This window comes from Elephas maximus, chromosome 20 (assembly GCF_024166365.1).
Source record: "Elephas maximus indicus isolate mEleMax1 chromosome 20, mEleMax1 primary haplotype, whole genome shotgun sequence".
NCBI lineage: Eukaryota > Metazoa > Chordata > Mammalia > Proboscidea > Elephantidae > Elephas > Elephas maximus.
In genome coordinates, this window is record NC_064838.1 from 39881412 (window position 1) to 39897965 (window position 16554).

General features: G+C 42.8%; 1 protein-coding gene across 1 annotated transcript in view; it reads left to right on the forward strand.

Moving 5' to 3' along the window:
• The window catches only part of XPC (XPC complex subunit, DNA damage recognition and repair factor), a 52230-nt gene that overhangs the window by 20046 nt on the left and 15630 nt on the right, over window positions 1–16554 (forward strand). Inside the window, exons 6-10 of the mRNA XM_049861914.1 lie at window positions 629–786; window positions 1218–1338; window positions 8171–8260; window positions 9105–9983; window positions 11613–11773. Coding sequence (XP_049717871.1) covers window positions 629–786; window positions 1218–1338; window positions 8171–8260; window positions 9105–9983; window positions 11613–11773 — 1409 coding nt within the window. The remainder of the gene's footprint in view (window positions 1–628; window positions 787–1217; window positions 1339–8170; window positions 8261–9104; window positions 9984–11612; window positions 11774–16554) is intronic.

Below are 16554 nucleotides of genomic sequence, written 5' to 3' on the forward strand. Positions count from 1 at the left end.
GCTATGAGTCGGGGAGAAGGGAGATGGATTTTGAAGGGGAAATGATGATGCTATGTTTGAGAGAAGGGAAAGACAGCCAGGTAATCGTTTCAGCAGGTTGGTGAAGGGTGGGGCTGAAGATCAGTGGAGGGGCCAAGGCATGGGGGCAGCAGCAGAGGAGGTTGGGGACAAACACACACAAGTAGAGCAGCATGGTGAGCTCCATACTCCCCACTCCCAGCCGTGACCATGGTCAGCTCTCACTCAGGCTCGCTCACCTATACCACCGCTCGCCTTTGCTCCTGATCTTTTCTGAGCAGATAAATCCCAGACACTGTAGCTTTTCATCCATAAGTTCTTCCATGTGTATCTTTTAAAGGCAAACTTCTTTTAAAAAAAAAAAAAAAAAAACTTCTTTGAAGCTTAGAGATGAGACTTGATTTTTTTTTTTTTTTTAAAGAGAATGAGAGGAGAAAGAATAAAAGACAAAGTCTTGGGAAATGGCTAACAGTGATTTTTACTTTCTCATATGTAGACTACAACTATTTCGTGCCCACAAAATGTCTTTTAATTTGGCAGCAGAAATCTCTGCTAGTTTGAGTGTTTCTTCTGTACCTTCTCCTTTTTTTGCTTTCCTCCTCCTTCCTAGGTTCACCTTCTGTGCCTGCTTGCAAACGGCTTCTATCGAAATCGCATCTGTAACCAGCCAGATCTGCGTGCTATCGGCCTCTCCATCATCCCAACCCGCTTTACCAAAGTGCCGCAGAGAGATGTGGATGTCCATTACCTCTCCAACCTGGTGAAATGGTAAGGCCCTCACCCGGGCCGCAGAGCCCTGATACAGGATTCATGTTTCTCTCAGAGGGTGGATTCGAGTCAGTTCCACGCACATTCCTTGAGGTGAGACTAGGTGGTGGGCAGTGTGCACGGCATTGAAGAGAGAGGAACATCAGGCACAATCCCTGCCCTGGCCGAGCTCCCTGATACACACCAGGTAATTGCAGGGTAGTGTGACGTGTGCTCCAAAAGGTGTTCTGGGGACTACAACCCATGGGGCAGGGCACTTAGCTCGGGGGGCCTGGGAAAGCTCCCCAAGGAGCTAAGGTCTGAGTTATCATCAGTGATGAGTAGGACTTGGCCAGACAGGGTGGGGCTAGTAGAACATAGGCAGGTGTCTCATAGTTCCCTCCCCCTTTGCCCTGACCTCTGACACAAGGCAACACCTTGTTTCTATCCAGGTTTATTGGAACATTTACAGTTAATACAGACCTTTCATACAGTGAGCAAGATGGTCTGCAGACTACATTGGAAAGGAGATTTGCTATTTACTCTGCACGAGATGATGAAGAATTGGTCCACGTAAGTGATGCCTGCTGGCAGCACTACTTTTCTTATTACTGTTAACTAATAATGCCAGACATGTGCCAGACCCCACTCCAGGTGGTTTACATGTATTTCCTGTTCAGTCCTCATAACAATTTTGATAGGTGCTGAGGCTCAAAGAGGCTAAATGGCTTTCCTAAGATCATTCAATTGGTAAGCAGCAGAATCAGGATTGGGACCAGAGTCTGTGAGTCAAAAGCCAGCACTTTTGGCCAGGTATATTGAAGCATTTAATTATTGGTCATATACCCGAGAATTTGTCTCCATTAATAATTTATAAATTGTGTTTGAAAGTCCCAAGGAAATGTTTTTTTCAAATAGGATGCTGAATGGTAATCTCGATAGCTGTTCCCTTGATAGCTGTTCAGAATGTCTTTCCATACCTATAAACTTGAGTGACGACGCTGGTAGGCAGCTTTGCAGTGAGGAGAGTTTAAGACAGTGTTTTATCCCTATATTCAGAAAGGATAAAAAAGAATTGTGGTGGAGTGCTCTTATGTATAGACAAGCTTTAAGCTTTACCACATGCTTAAATATACCCTTACATAAGGCTCTGTCTGAATAAAGCAAAAATAGCAATGGAGATGTGGTTTTATCTCTAGAAACCAAACCAAACCCATTGCCGTTGAGTCGATTCTGACTCATAGTGATCCTGTAGGACAGAGTAGAACTGTCCGACAGGGTTTCCAAGGAGCGGCTGGTGGATTCAAACTGACAACCTTTTGGTTAGCAGCCGAGCTCTTAACCACTGTGCCACCAGGGCTCCTTTTCTCAAGTATTAATCCATATATCCGTATGATTCCCTGTGTACTTAGAGAAGGAGAGTAGACTTTCCATATCTTCACAGACCATCTTTAGTTGCCTTCTTCTAATTTGGCTTTAAAACGTCTCAGATATCTGGCATGGCCACTAATTATAATACTGACACCCAGAGAAAACCCTTGTTAATATTTTAGTATTATCCTGCTACATTTTCTTCCTGTGTGAATGAATAATTTCTTTTATAAGGATCAGCACAAAGCTGGTTCTTACGAGACAGAGGTTAAAGATGTCCCAAATGTCCAACTTTACCAAACTGCTGACCTGCTCCATCATCTCTAACATCAACTACTCCTCCTCCCCTGAGTATTCTTCCTGCTGTCTTTGAGTTTTATAATCCGCTGAAGCGTCTTACAGAACTCATGAACCATATCTCAAGGAAATGGCTCATGCAGTTGTGGAAACTGGCAAGTCCCAAATCCATGGGTCAGGTGTCAGACTGGAGGCTTCTCCCAACCCACATGGCTGCAGGGGCTGATAAGCCCAAACCAGAAGGTCACATGACAGGCTGCTAGCTCATGAGGCAGTGGAAGCTGGAAAATCAGGTCAGACGATAGGCTGCTGCTGGCTGAACGAGCTGTGGAAGCTGACACATCCCAGAATCAGCAGGTCAGATGGCAGGCTGCTGGCTCAGGCTCCAAGAACTGGAGGTCAGATGGTTGCAAACCAGATGCAGGATCCAGAGTGTAAGAGAACTTCCCCAGAGCATTTATATCCACTTGATGCAGACCATACCCTCAAGAAAAATCCCCCTACTTGAGAAAGTGGTGACTTGAGTCAAGCCCTTTAGTGAGGTTAGTGCTGGGGTAAGGGTGGTGACGAGTCACACCCTCTAGTAAGGTGGTGACTCAAGATACATCCCACTTTAATCCCACCTCATGAGCATAGAGGCTAGGATTTATAACACATCATAAAATGGAGGATAATTACATCAGATCACGAAATGGAAGACATCAGATCACAAAACGCAAGGCGGCATGTGATACCAGGAATCATGGCCTAGCCAAGTTGACACATAACCCCAACCGTCACAGGTTCCATACACCTTACTTGCATAGTCCCACTGAGCCACTGCATGTGAGTCACTAAGACTATAGCTGGAAGGGTCCTATTAAGAAATTCATTGCATCGCAGTGTGTATCTGTATACATATGTATTTGTTTGTTTAAGCAAAATCGGGATCATACAGTTCTTAAAGTGAACGATTCAGTAACATTTAGTTCATGCACAATGTTGTGCAGCCACCACCTCTAGCTCTGAAACATCTTCAACATCTTCATCACCCCAAAAGGAAACTACCCATTAAGCAGTGTCTTAGGCTGGATCCTCTAGAGAACCAAAATCAGTGAAGCATGTATATACACATATAGAGAGAGAAAGAGATTTATCTCAAGGAAATGGCTCATATGGTTGTAGAGTCTGGCAAGTCCCAAGTCTGTTTACCAGGCTTCAGGCTGGAGGCTTCTGACTTAAGTAGCTGCAGGGGCTGACAAACCCAAGATTGGCAGGTAAGACGGGAGGCTGCTGGCTTTTAGGCTGCAGAGGTTGACAAATCCCAGGATCGACAGACAATATGGCAGGCCACTGCCTCAAGTTCCAAGAACAGACGATCAGATGATGAGGAGCCAGATGCAGGATCCAGAGCAAGTAAGCGAGCTTTGCCCAAACATCTGGATATATATATTGGATGCAGGCCACATCCCCAAGGAAACTCCCCTTACAACTAACTTACTGGCTGATCACATCAGATCATATTATAGAGGATGACTATGTCATTCATTACATAACTGCAAGCTACATCATTACGTAACTGCCAAACTGCATCGTTAAATAACTACCAAACCACTGAAAATCACGGCCCAGCTAAGCTGACACACAACCTTAACCATCACAAGCAGTTACTTCCCATTCTCCCTTTTCCCCAGCCCATGGCAACCACCACTCTACTTGCTGTCTCTGGATTTACCTGTTTTAGATATTTTCTATAAATGGAATCATACAGTATGTGACCTTTTGTGTCTGGCTTCTTTCACTTAGTGTAATTTTTTCAAGATTCATCTACATCGTAGTATGTATCAGTACTTCATTCCTTTTCATGACCGAATAATATTCCGTTTTACATGTGTGTATATGTATAAACACGATTTGTTTATCCATTCGTCTGTCGATGGACATTTAGATTGTTTACCATTTGACTGTTGTGAATAGTGCTTCTGTAAACTTGCATAAACATGTCTTTGTTTCAGTGCCTGTTTTCAGTTCTCTTGGGTATATACCTAGGAGTGGAATTGTTGGGTCATATGGTAACTGCCAAACTGTTCTCCACAGTGGGGGTACCATTTTACATCCCTACCGCCAATGCGCAAGGGTTCAGATTTCTGCACATCCTTGACAATGCTTATTTTCCAATTTTTTTGTTCTATCCATCCTGTTGGGTGTGAAGTGATATCACGTTATCATTTTCATTTGCTTTTTCCTAAAACTAATGATGTTGAGCACCTTTTCATGTCTTTCTTAGCTATTTGCGTATCTTCGGAGAAATGTCTATTCAAATCCTTTGTGCGTTCTTTAATTAGGTTGTCTTTTTGTTGTTTAGTTGTAAGAGTTCTTAGTATACGTTGGATACTAGACCCTTATCAGATAGATGATTTGCAAGTATTTTCTCCAGTTCTGTAGGTTGTCTTTTTACTTTCCTGATAATGCCCTTTGACGCACAGAAGTTTTTTCATTTTGACAAAGTCCAAAATATCTGTATTTTCTTCCTTGTGCTTGTGGTATTATAGCTAAGAACCCAGTGCCAAATCAAAGGTCATTAAGATTTACTCATGAGTTTTCTTCTAGAAGTTTTATGGTTTCAGCTCTTATATTTAGATCATTGATCCGTTTTGAGGTAATTTTTGTGTACGATGTGAGTGAGGGGTTCAACTTCATTTTTTTTCATGTGTGTATCCAATTGTCCCAGCACCATTTGTTGAAGAGACTATTCTTTTCTCATTGTATTGCCTGGGCATCCTTGTCAAAGATCAGTTAGACATAGATGTATGGGTTTATTTCTGGACTGTTAGTACTCACTGATCTCTACATTTATCCTTAGGCCAGTACCACACTGGTTTTGATTACTGTAGCTTTGCAGTACATAAGTTTTGAAACCAGGAAGTCTGAGGCTTCCAACTTTGTTCTTCTTTGTCAACATTCCTTCGGCTGTTTGGGGCCCTTTGTAGTTACATATGAATTTGAGGATTAGCTTTTCCATTTCTTCAAAAAATGCTGTTAGAATTTTGGTAGGGGTTGCATTGAATCCATAGATTGCTTGAAATAGTATTTCCATCTGGACAGTACTGAGTCTTCCAATCTGTGAACATGGGATGTTTTTCCATTTATTTAAGTCTTTAATTTCTTTCAGCAATGTTTTATAGCTTTCAGTGTACATGTCTTTTACCTCTTTGGTTGAATTTATTCTTGGGTATTCTTTTGGATGCTATCATAAATGAATTTTTTCTTCATTTCTTTTTTATATTGTTCATTGCTGGTATATAGAAATACAACTGATTTTTTGTGTTGGTCTCGTACTCTACAACTTTGCTGAATTTTATTAGCTCTAGTAGTTTTTTTGTGGAGTCTTCAGGATTTTCTGCGTGTAGGATCATATCATCTGCAAATAGAGATTTAGTTTTACTTCATCCAATTTGGATGCCTTTTCTTTCTTTTTCTCACCTAATTGCTGTTGCTTGAATTTTCAGTATGATGCTGAGTAACAGTAGTGAGAGCAGACATCCTTGTCTCATTCCTGAACTCAGGGAGAAAGCTTTCAGCCTTTCACCATTTAGCAGGATCAAAAAAAAAAAAATTTTTTTTTTTTTAGCTGTAGTTTTCCATAAGGGCCTTTATCATGTTGAGGACTTTTCTTTCTGTTCTGAGTTTTCTGGGTGCTTTTATCATGAAAGGGTGCTGGATTTTCTCAAATGCCTAATCTGCATCAGCTGAGATGATCATGTTTTTTTTTTTTTTTCACCCCTTCATTCTATTAATGTGATGTCTTGTATTGACTGATTTTTTTATGTTGAACCATCCTTGCATTCTTAGGGTAAATGCCTTTTAGTCAGGGTGTATGATCCCTTTAGTACATGCTGTTGGGTTTGGTTTGCTACTGTTTTCTTGAGGGTTTTTGCATCTATATTTTTAAGGGCTGTATGTAGTTTTCTTGTGATTTCTCTCTCTGGTTTTTGGTATCAGGATAATACTGGTCTTACAGAATGAGTTAGAAAACATTCTCTTTTATTTTATCTTTTGGAAAAGTTTGAGAAGGATTGATGTTAATTTTTCTTTAAATGTTTCATCCTGGACTTTACTGGGATTTTTCAATTACTGATTCAGTCTCTTTATTTGTTATAGTTCTGTTCAGATTTTCTATTTCTTCTAGAGTCAGATTTGGTAATATGCGTGTTTCTAGGAATTTCTCTATTTCATCTAGGTTGTCTAAGTTGTTGGCATAGGAATCATACAGTTTGTAACCTGATTTTTTTTCCCTCAACAACGTACATGGACAGATTATTTGTTAAAGGTGAGGACCATTATGTCTGGTGGCAGTAGACTGTTTCCAGTGAATTGTCACATTATTTAATTCTCCCTATAGCCCAGTGGGAGCCCTGGTGGTTCAGTCATTGAGCATTTGGCTGCTAACCAAAAGGTTAGCAGCTTGAATCCACCTTGGAAACCCTATAGGGTGGTTCTACTCTGTTTTATAGGGTCGCTATGAGTCAGAATCAACTCAGCTGCTTCGGGCCTTTGGTATAGCCCTATGAGAAAGACACGGCAGGGATTATGATAGATGAAAAAACTCAGGCTTAGAGAAGTCACTCAGCTAGTGATGACTAGCTACTCAGTTATTTGAACTTCTAGAACTGTGCTCCTATGCCATGCTGAGCATGCTGAAACTAGAAATTAATATTGGCACAACACGATCAACTAATCTACAGATGTTATTTGGATTTTCTAGTTTTTTTCACTCATGTTCTTTCTCAGTTCCAGGATCCAACCTGAATACTGTATTACATTTAGTCGTCATATCTCCTTAGTATCTTCTAATCAGTGACAGTTTCTCAGTCTTTGCTTCTCTTTCATAACTTTGGCACTTTTGAAGAGAGAGGTTAGAAATTTTATTGAGTGTCACTCAATTTTGGTTTCTTTGATGTTTTCTCACCCCCGTTTTTAACCCCAGGAAAAACAAGGCAAAAATAATTATTTTTCTCATCACCGCGTGGCTTTTTACAGGACCTGCCTTTCAGTTTCTGGTTTTTACCTCTTTCTCATAAGGGTATTATAAAAATTGATGAGGAATGTGAGGGTCTCGAGATCTGTAAAGGAGATTTTGCTCAAGTACATAATCACTGTTACTGTTATGGGGGCCAGCTCCCCTGATGAGGTTCCTGTCCTTAAAAGTTAATAGAAGTTTTGGAACGGCAGGCTCCAGGTGAGAGATTCAGCGTGAAGAAAACGAAGAACAGGGAACAGATTTGTGTGACCTGATGATAATGGTGTTTTTTACTTTTTCTCCCCAAAATATTTTCTGTTTTATCATTTTGTTTTCATCACAAATGCAACACATGTTGAATCAGGAAAGATAGGTAACCAAAAGAAAAAAGTCCCTTAAATACCTGTAACCCACCTCTAGATTCTTTTCCAAATATTTGTATATGTCTGTATTCATGTTTATATATGGTTTTTCTTACAAAAATGTAATCACATCATACCTTCCTTTAAAAAAACAAAACTTCTTTTAATGCATGGTGAATATTTCCCTATTTTTCAGCAAAGATAAACCTCTGCAGCATTATTTTTAATAATGTTGATGGTTACAGCCTTCTGTGTTTAGATAGCTTGGCTGTTTTCAATTTTTCTGTTATAGACAGGAATTGCAACAAACATCACTGAACTAATTAAATCTTTGATTATTTTCTTAGGATAAATATGTCATTCTTTTTCATCACAGATATTTTTACTGATTCTCCGGGCCCTGCATCTCCTCACCCGACTCGTGGTATCTCTACAGCCAATTCCTCTGAAGTTAGCAGCAGCCAAGGTGAGGCTCCAGGGCTTCCAGAGAAAAGGTCAGGGAGGAGAGAGAAATCATCAAACTTAAAATCAACAACAACAACAAAAAAAAGGTTACTAGAAATTTTGAAGGGAAGTAATTCACAGAGCATAGGTCCTTTCAAGCCTGCCTGCATGTACCCCAGGTTGGGGAGGACTTGAATGGGTGTCTAACAACCTGAGCTCCGTGTGGGGCTTTGCCTCCTGGATGCAGAGTGGCCTGCATGCAGTCTCAGCTCCTTGGCACTTTAGTTTCTGTTCTCTAAAGCGGGTAAGGTGGTACCTGTTGTCCTCATTGGCAGTGTGGGGCAGTGAGGGGTGAAGGACTCTGTGAATGTTGAGATGCTCCAGGAAAAAGGAGTGCTGGCGTTGTCTGAAACCTGATGACCCAAAAGTTGGTTTTAATAATTTCTGTAGTCTTAAAACTACAACTTTATTAAGTCCATAAATATTTGTTTGCAAGATGCATTATGTGCCAGGTGGCTGTTATTATTGCAGGGGAAACCGAGACTCAGTGGTGAAATCATTTCCCTAAATCACAAAACAAGGAAGAGGCAGAATTAGAATTCGAGCCCAGGTTTGTCTGTTTCCAAATCCCAGGTTTTTTCACCTGTGCTACGTTGACAGTTTGAAGAATTACGTCCTGGCTTTACCTAAGGTGCTACAGATTTTAGCTATAACTTTCTTACTCATGTAAAGGACAGCCAGTTGATCACCGTCTGAGTGGGAACATCTTGCATACACTGGTTCTTTTGCCAGTGAGCTAACCCTGTTAGGTTATAGGATCTCTGTCATATCATTAGTAAAAAGAAAAATCTCTTACTCTTTTTAAGGGAAAGAAACCTTCGAAGGAGAGATCCATAGAGGGTCCTGGAGGCGCCTCAGAAACTCCCAGCCACATTCCAGAAAACCAAACCAAGCCAAAGGCCAGAAAAGGAACTAAACAAGAAGAAACCTTTTCTAAGGACACTGGCAATCCAAGTGCCAAAGGGAAGAGAGGCAAGGCAGCCACAGGCAGGAAGAAACAGAGAGCGCCGTCCTCCAGTGAGGAAGAGGGCAAGGGAGGAGAGCAGGAGGAGACCCAGAGAAAACGGCATGGGCGGGGGCGGCGCATGGCCTCCCGAGTGTCTTATAAAGAGGAGAGTGGGAGTGATAAGGCCAGCAGTGACTCTGACTTTGAGCTCTCTGGTGGGGAAGCCCATTCATCTGATGAGGATTCTGACCCTGACCTTCTGAGGCAGAGGCGGGCTCCAGCTCCTAAGAGGACAAAGGCGGCATCCAAGAGCGACTCCCGGACCTCGCGTGGAAGCTGCCCTAATCCCTCAGGCTTTCCAGCAGCATCCTCAAGCTCTTCGAGCAAAAAGAGAGCCAAGAAAGTTCCCCATGGTGGTGAGGAGGTAGAAAGAGAGAAAGCAGCTGGTGTCGACCAGTGGCTAGAGGTGTTCTGTGAGCAGAAGGAAGAGTGGGTGTGTGTAGACTGTGTGCACGGTGTGGTGGGCCAGCCTCTGACCTGTTACAGATACGCCACCAAGCCCATGACCTATGTTGTGGGCATTGACAATGATGGTTGGGTGCGGGACGTCACACAGAGGTACGACCCGGCCTGGATGACGGTGACCCGCAAGTGCCGGGTTGATGCCAAGTGGTGGGCTGAAACCTTGAGGCCATACCAGAGCCCATTTGTGGATAGAGAAAAGAAAGAAGATTTGGAGGTAAGGCCTTGGCTGCCAGAGGCTTTTGAAGACTCAGTCAGGTTATTGAAATTATTCCCATTTGTGAGCACCTCATATATGCCTGGCATGGTGTTGGGTATTTTTAATGTGTTGCCTTGTTATTTATTCAAACACCACTGTAAAGCAGGGGGTATTATTGCCTTAATTTTACCATCAAAAAAATTGAGGTTCTGAAAGATTAACTGGTGTGGTATTTGAACCCAGGTATTTCTGGTTTTGAAGACTGTGTACTTAGAATTATTGCTCAATTAAAAACTTGTAGCTTTGAAATAATTTATGCAAGTGATGTAACTCATACTAAGTGAAAGAAGGAATAACTCATCAATGTAATTATCACCCCCTTCTTCTCCACACGTACAGAACACGCATCTCTGGGAAGGAAGGGTCTTAGGCAATATGTTCAGTCTGTTGAGAAGCCACACTGGGAAGCAGAGACTTCCACAGTGTAACACATATGGTAATGGGTTCTGGATTCAACAACTGACACCAGGAGCGGGGCCGAGCTTTCCGTGTACTATCATTGTGTTGTTGCAGGGAGCTTGGCAGATTGGCAGATTTATTCCTAATCCCTTGTTTTACCCCAAACCTAGATTTAGCATTCCCTGTAGCAGTGCAGTTCCTCCCACACTGAGAGTTTGCCCTGCAAGTGCTTTTGGTTCATTTTATTTAGAAATGATGCTACTGAGGAAAGTGATGTATTTTTCTTCCTTGAAGATCTTTAATGGAACAGGCAGTAACTGCTAGAGCCGGTTAAGGTGTCTAAGGGGGTGGGAGGAGGCTTAGCTGAGGTTGCAGGGAGCCACAGAATGACTTTACTAGAACAGGCAGTAACTGCTAGAGCCGGTTAGGGTGTCTAAGGGGGTGGGAAGAGGCTTAGCTGAAGCTGCAGGGAGCCACAGAATGACTTTACTAGAACAGGCAGTAACTGCTAGAGCCGGTTACGGTGTCTAAGGGGGTGGGAAGAGGCTTAGCTGAAGCTGCAGGGAGCCACAGAATGACTTTACTAGAACAGGCAGTAACTGCTAGAGCCGGTTAGGGTGTCTAAGGGGGTGGGAAGAGGCTTAGCTGAAGCTGCAGGGAGCCACAGAATGACTTTACTAGAACAGGCAGTAACTGCTAGAGCCGGTTAAGGTGTCGAAGGGGGTGGGAGGAGGCTTAGCTGAAGCTGCAGAGAGCCACAGAATGACTGGGTTCTTCACTGCTTTTGTTTTGTCTAAACCCAAACCAAACCTGCTGCTCTTGAGCAGATTCCAATTCATAGCGACCCTATAGGATGGAGTAAAACTGCCCCATAGAGTTTCCAAGGCTGAAATCTTCACGGAAGCAGATTCCACATCTTTCTCCTGGGGAGCAGCTAGTAGGTTGGAACTGTCGACCTTTCAGTTAGCAACTGAGTGCTTTCACCGTTGTGCCGCGAGGGTACCTCGCAGTTTATCTAAAGCCTGCTTAATGCCCAGAACTACAAACGCAGCGTTACAAAGCCCTTGGTATTCGTGAGACCTCTACCCCACCATCCGTTATCAGAGCAAGTCAATCCGAGCATTGTCCACCTCAACCCTCACTTCCTCTCCTAAAGCATATTCAGCATTGTCTGTCTGGCCTTTGCAGTTTCAGACAAAACACCTGGACCAGCCTTTGCCCACTGCCATCGGCACGTACAAGAACCACCCTCTTTATGCCCTGAAGAGGCATCTCCTGAAATACCAGGCCATCTACCCTGAGACAGCTGCAGTCCTCGGATACTGTCGTGGAGAAGCTGTCTACTCCAGGTGAGAGAGGCAGCCCAGGCAGCCTAGTGGGCTTCGTGGTTGCCTGCGATTAGCAGCCTCCATCCCGGACAAAGGGCTGGGTGAGCACGTCTCGTTTGTCCACAGCACCATCAGGGATGAGCTCTAACGTGTGCATGCGCTGTTGCAGGGGAGGGGTGGTGTAATCTAGCGTCAGGACCTGTCTGTATTCAAGAGGGATAAGAATCAAGACTGGCACAAAGCTGATTCCTGTGAGATGGAGGTCAGACATATCTTCACTCTCCAACATTTTCACGATTTCTGACACCAGCCATCGCCCGAGTTGCACCCTCTACTTCTCTGCTGGGTTTGATAATTCATTGCAGTGGCCACACAGAACTCACAGACCATACTCACAATTATGTGGTTTATTAGAGAGGTAACAGGCTACAACTTGGGATCAGGATCAACCTGGAAGTAACAGGATACAGCTCAGGAGACAGGATACAACTTTTCAGTCAGGACAGCTGCCAACTAAGACAGCTCTCAGCTTATTCTTGGCCATGCCTGCAGACAGGTGTCCCTTCTCTTGGCCGTGCCAGCTGACAGGTCCTTCCTGGGCCTCTGCCCTACTTGGGCATGGGTTACAGTTACAGCTCTTTAGCTCCACTGACAAGTGCCTGGAGTCACCCTACACCGCCAGCAAATGTCCTGCCAGAAGGTGCTCAGCTCTGTCTTGCTCCATGGGCCAGCAAGCCCACTGCAGCCACTTTGCACTGGTCGTCTGCTGCTCACTTGTACTGGTACTGTGATTTCTCTGCCTTTGAGCTCTGCTGTGCTTGTTGCCCTTTCTTGCCATCTTATGCTGTCTTCAGTGTTCCAGTATTCTCTTTTGGATCTAGCATGTTCTCAGCACAGGGACTCCAGGTTCAGAAAACACGCTCTGCTCTAGGCTCTACGTCATGCTTGTGAGGTTCCCCCCAACTTCTCTGAAATTGGCCCTTATATTCACATTCAAGGCATGGCCCTCTCAGCTAGTCCATTAACTGACCAGTCCCCTCAGGAGACCATAATCACCCATTTTGCCTGGCAATTGACCAGTTAACGCTAGGTCACTTAATCCTGTTAGGTGGTTTTACACACCTGATTTGCACAGTAAACTAACCAGTTCCTTTGCAAGATTGTGGCCCAGCCAGTCATTTTGGCAGGATTATAAACTCAAGGCCAGAAAGGCCATATATAAGAGAAACCCATTGCACCACAGGGGGGTGTAGAGAAGAGATTCAATCTTTTTTTTTTTTTTAATGATATTTTATTGTGTTTTCAGTGAAGGTTTACACAGCAGTTTATGTTCCCATTCAACAATTTCTACACAAGTTGTTAAGTGACATTGGTTGCATTCATCACAATGCGTGAAGATCTCTGATCTCACAGTAGGTGGGGCCGTGGTTTATGTAGACTATTTGTCCTGTAGACTAGTTTCTTCTTCGAGCCTTTGGTTTCCTTCTTAATCTTCTGCTCTGGACGAGTACAGACCAATAGTTGTATCTTAGATGACCGCTTACAAGCTTTTAAGGCTCCAGACACTACTCATCAAACTAGGATGTATGACATAACCTTATGAATTATATTATGCCAGTTGATGGAGATGTCCCATGAGACTATGGTCCTAATCCTTCAAACCCAGAAACCTAATCCTGCAAGGCATTTGGTTATGCTTAAGTAGTATCGTAACTGTGCCCCCTGTGCTTTATTATATATATGATTGTATGTGCATACAGTCACATAGATATATTTACATATGCATACACCTACATTACACACGTGTACATACCTTTACACATGTATAAGAAGCCCTGGTGGCACAGTGGTTAAATGCTCGGCTGCTGCTAACCAAAAGGCCAGTGGTTCGAATCCACCAGCTGCTCCACGGAAGAAAGATGTGGCAGTCTGCTTTTGTGAAGATTACAGCCTTGGAAACCCTATGGGGCGATTCTCCTCTGTCCTACAGAGTCACTGTGAATCAGAATCAACAGCAATGGGTATACACATATACGCCTGCGTGCAAACATGCATGTATAACCGTATGTGTATCAGTTGCTTCTGATGTTGTTTCAAAACTATATATGCCATAGCAATTACCAGCAGGCCTTTTTTTCTCATGTAGTTTTTAGTGACGTTGTTTATCTTTGTGAAGCTGTGTACACTTCACCCTCATTTGGTGTTACCTTTTCCGTCACCAAAAATAACAAGTGTCCACTATCTAGAGAGTGAATCCCCTCCTCCCACCCCAATCCCTGGTAACCACTAATGAGCATGGGCTTCTGTTTACTTACGCGTTCATGTCATGTGTAAAAGTGAGAACACACAACATTTTTTTTGCATGTGTGATTAACTTATTTCACTCAACTTGATGTTCTCCAGGTTCATTCATGTTCTAAGATGTTTTGGAAATTCATTTTTCTTTATTGCCGAGTACTATTCCATTGTATGTATGTACCGCATTTTACTTATCCATTCATCTCTTGGTGAGCACTTGGCTTCTTTTCATCTTTTAGCTATTGTGGGTAATACCGCAAAGAACATAGGTGTACATATGTCTGTATGTGTCACTGCTGTTAGATCCCTGGAAGAATTGCTGAGTCATATGGCAACTCTGGTGGTGTGGTGGTTAAGAGCTCACTTGCTAACCAAAAGATTGGCAGTTGGAATCCACCAGCCACTCCTTGGAAACCCTACGAGGCAGTTCTGCTTTGTCCTGTAGGGTTGCTATGAGTTGGAATCAACTCAGTGGCAACGAGTTTTGGTATGGCAGCTCTACCTCTGGCTTTTAGAGGAACTGCCAGACTGTTTTCCACAACAGCTGTACCATTTTGCGTTTTCACCGGCAGTGGATGAGGGTTCCAATTCCTCCACGTCCCCTCCAACACTTGGTATTTCCCTTTTTTTTTTTTAATCTTGGCCATCCTTGTGGGAGTGAATTGGCATCTCATTGTGGTTTTGATATACATTCTCTGATGGTTACTGATGTTGAACATCTGTTCATCTGTCTGTTGGCCATTTGAATATCCGAATATGCTCCTTGCTGAAGTGTCTGTTCATGTCCTTTGCCCGGTTTTTGATTAGATTTTGCTTATCTTTTTGTTAAGTTGTAGAAGTTTTCTATATATTTTCAATATTAGACCCTTATCAGTTATATTGTTCCCGAAGGTTTTTTCCCAGTCTGTAGATTGTCTCTTTATTCTTTTGATAAAGTCTTTTTTTTTCAGTTAATTAATTAATTTATTTATTTTTAATTAATTTTTATTAAGCTTCAAGTGAACATTTACCATTCCAATCAGTCTGTCACATGTAGGTTTACATACATCTTACTCCCTTTTCCCACTTGCTCTCCCCCTATTGAGTCAGCTCTTTCAGTCTCTCGTTTCGTGCCAATTTTGCCATCTTCCCTCTCTCTCTATCTTCCTATCCCCCCTCCAGTCAGGAGTTGCCAACACACTCTCAAGTGTCCACCTGATTTAATTAGCTCACTCTTCATCAGCATCTCTCTCCCCCCCGCTGACCAGTCCTTTTCATGCCTGATGAGTTGTCTTCGGGGATGGTTCCTGTCCTGTGCCATCAGAAGTTCTGGGGAGCATTGTCTCTGGGATTCCTCTAGTCGCAGTCATACCATTAGGTATGGTCTTTTTATGAAAATTTGGGGTCTGTATCCCATTGGTCTCCTGCTCCCTCAGGAGTTGTCTGTTATGCTCCCTAACAGGGCAGACATCGATTGTGGCCAGGCACCAACTAGTTCTTCTGGTCTCAGGATAATGTAGGTCTCTGGTTCATGTGGCCCTTTCTGTCTCTTGGGTTCTTAGTTGTCGTGTGACCTTGGTGTTCTTCCTTTGCCTTTGCTCAAGGTAGGTTGAGACCAATTGATGTATCTTAGATGGCCGCTTGTTGGCATTTAGGACCCCAGGCGCCACAATTCAAAGTGGGATGCAGAATGTTTTCATAATAGAATTATTTTGCCCATTGACTTAGAAGTCCCCTGAAACCATGTTCCCCAGACCCCAGCCCCTGCTCCGCTGACCTTTGAAGCTTTCATTTTATCCCGGAAACCTCTTTGCTTTTAGTCCAGTCCAATTAGGCTGACCTTCCTTGTATTGAGTGTTGTCTTTCCCTTCACCCAAAGCAGTTCTTATCTACTGATTGATCAATAAAAAACCCTCTCCCTCCCTCCCCTCTTTGTAACCACAAAAGTATGTGTTCTTCTCCGTTTTTTCTATTTCTCAAGATCTTATAATAGTGGTCTTATACAATATTTGTCCTTTTGCCTCTGACTTATTTCGCTCAGCATAATGCCTTCCAGATTCCTCCATGTTATGAAATATTTCACAGATTCGTCACTGTTCTTTATCGATGCGTAGTATTCCATTGTGTGAATATACCACAATTTATTTACCCATTCATCCGTTGACGGACATCTTGGTTGCTTCCAGCTTTTTGCTATTGTAAACAGAGCTGCAATAAACATGGGTGTGCATATATCTGTTTGATAAAGTCTTTTGATGAACATAAGTATTTAACTTTTATGAGGTCCCAATTATCTGTTTTGTTTTCTGTTGCTCATGTATTCACTGTTGTGTTTGATATTCTATCACTGAAAAAAAAATAGGTCCCAAAGCTTTGCTCTTAAATTTTCTTCCAAGAAATGTATGGTTTTAGATTTATCATTTAGGTCTTTGATTCATTTTGAATGAATAGTTTTTGTGTGTGGTGTGAGGTCTAGACCTTGTTTCATTTTTTGCATGTGAAAATCCAGTTTTGGCAGCACCATT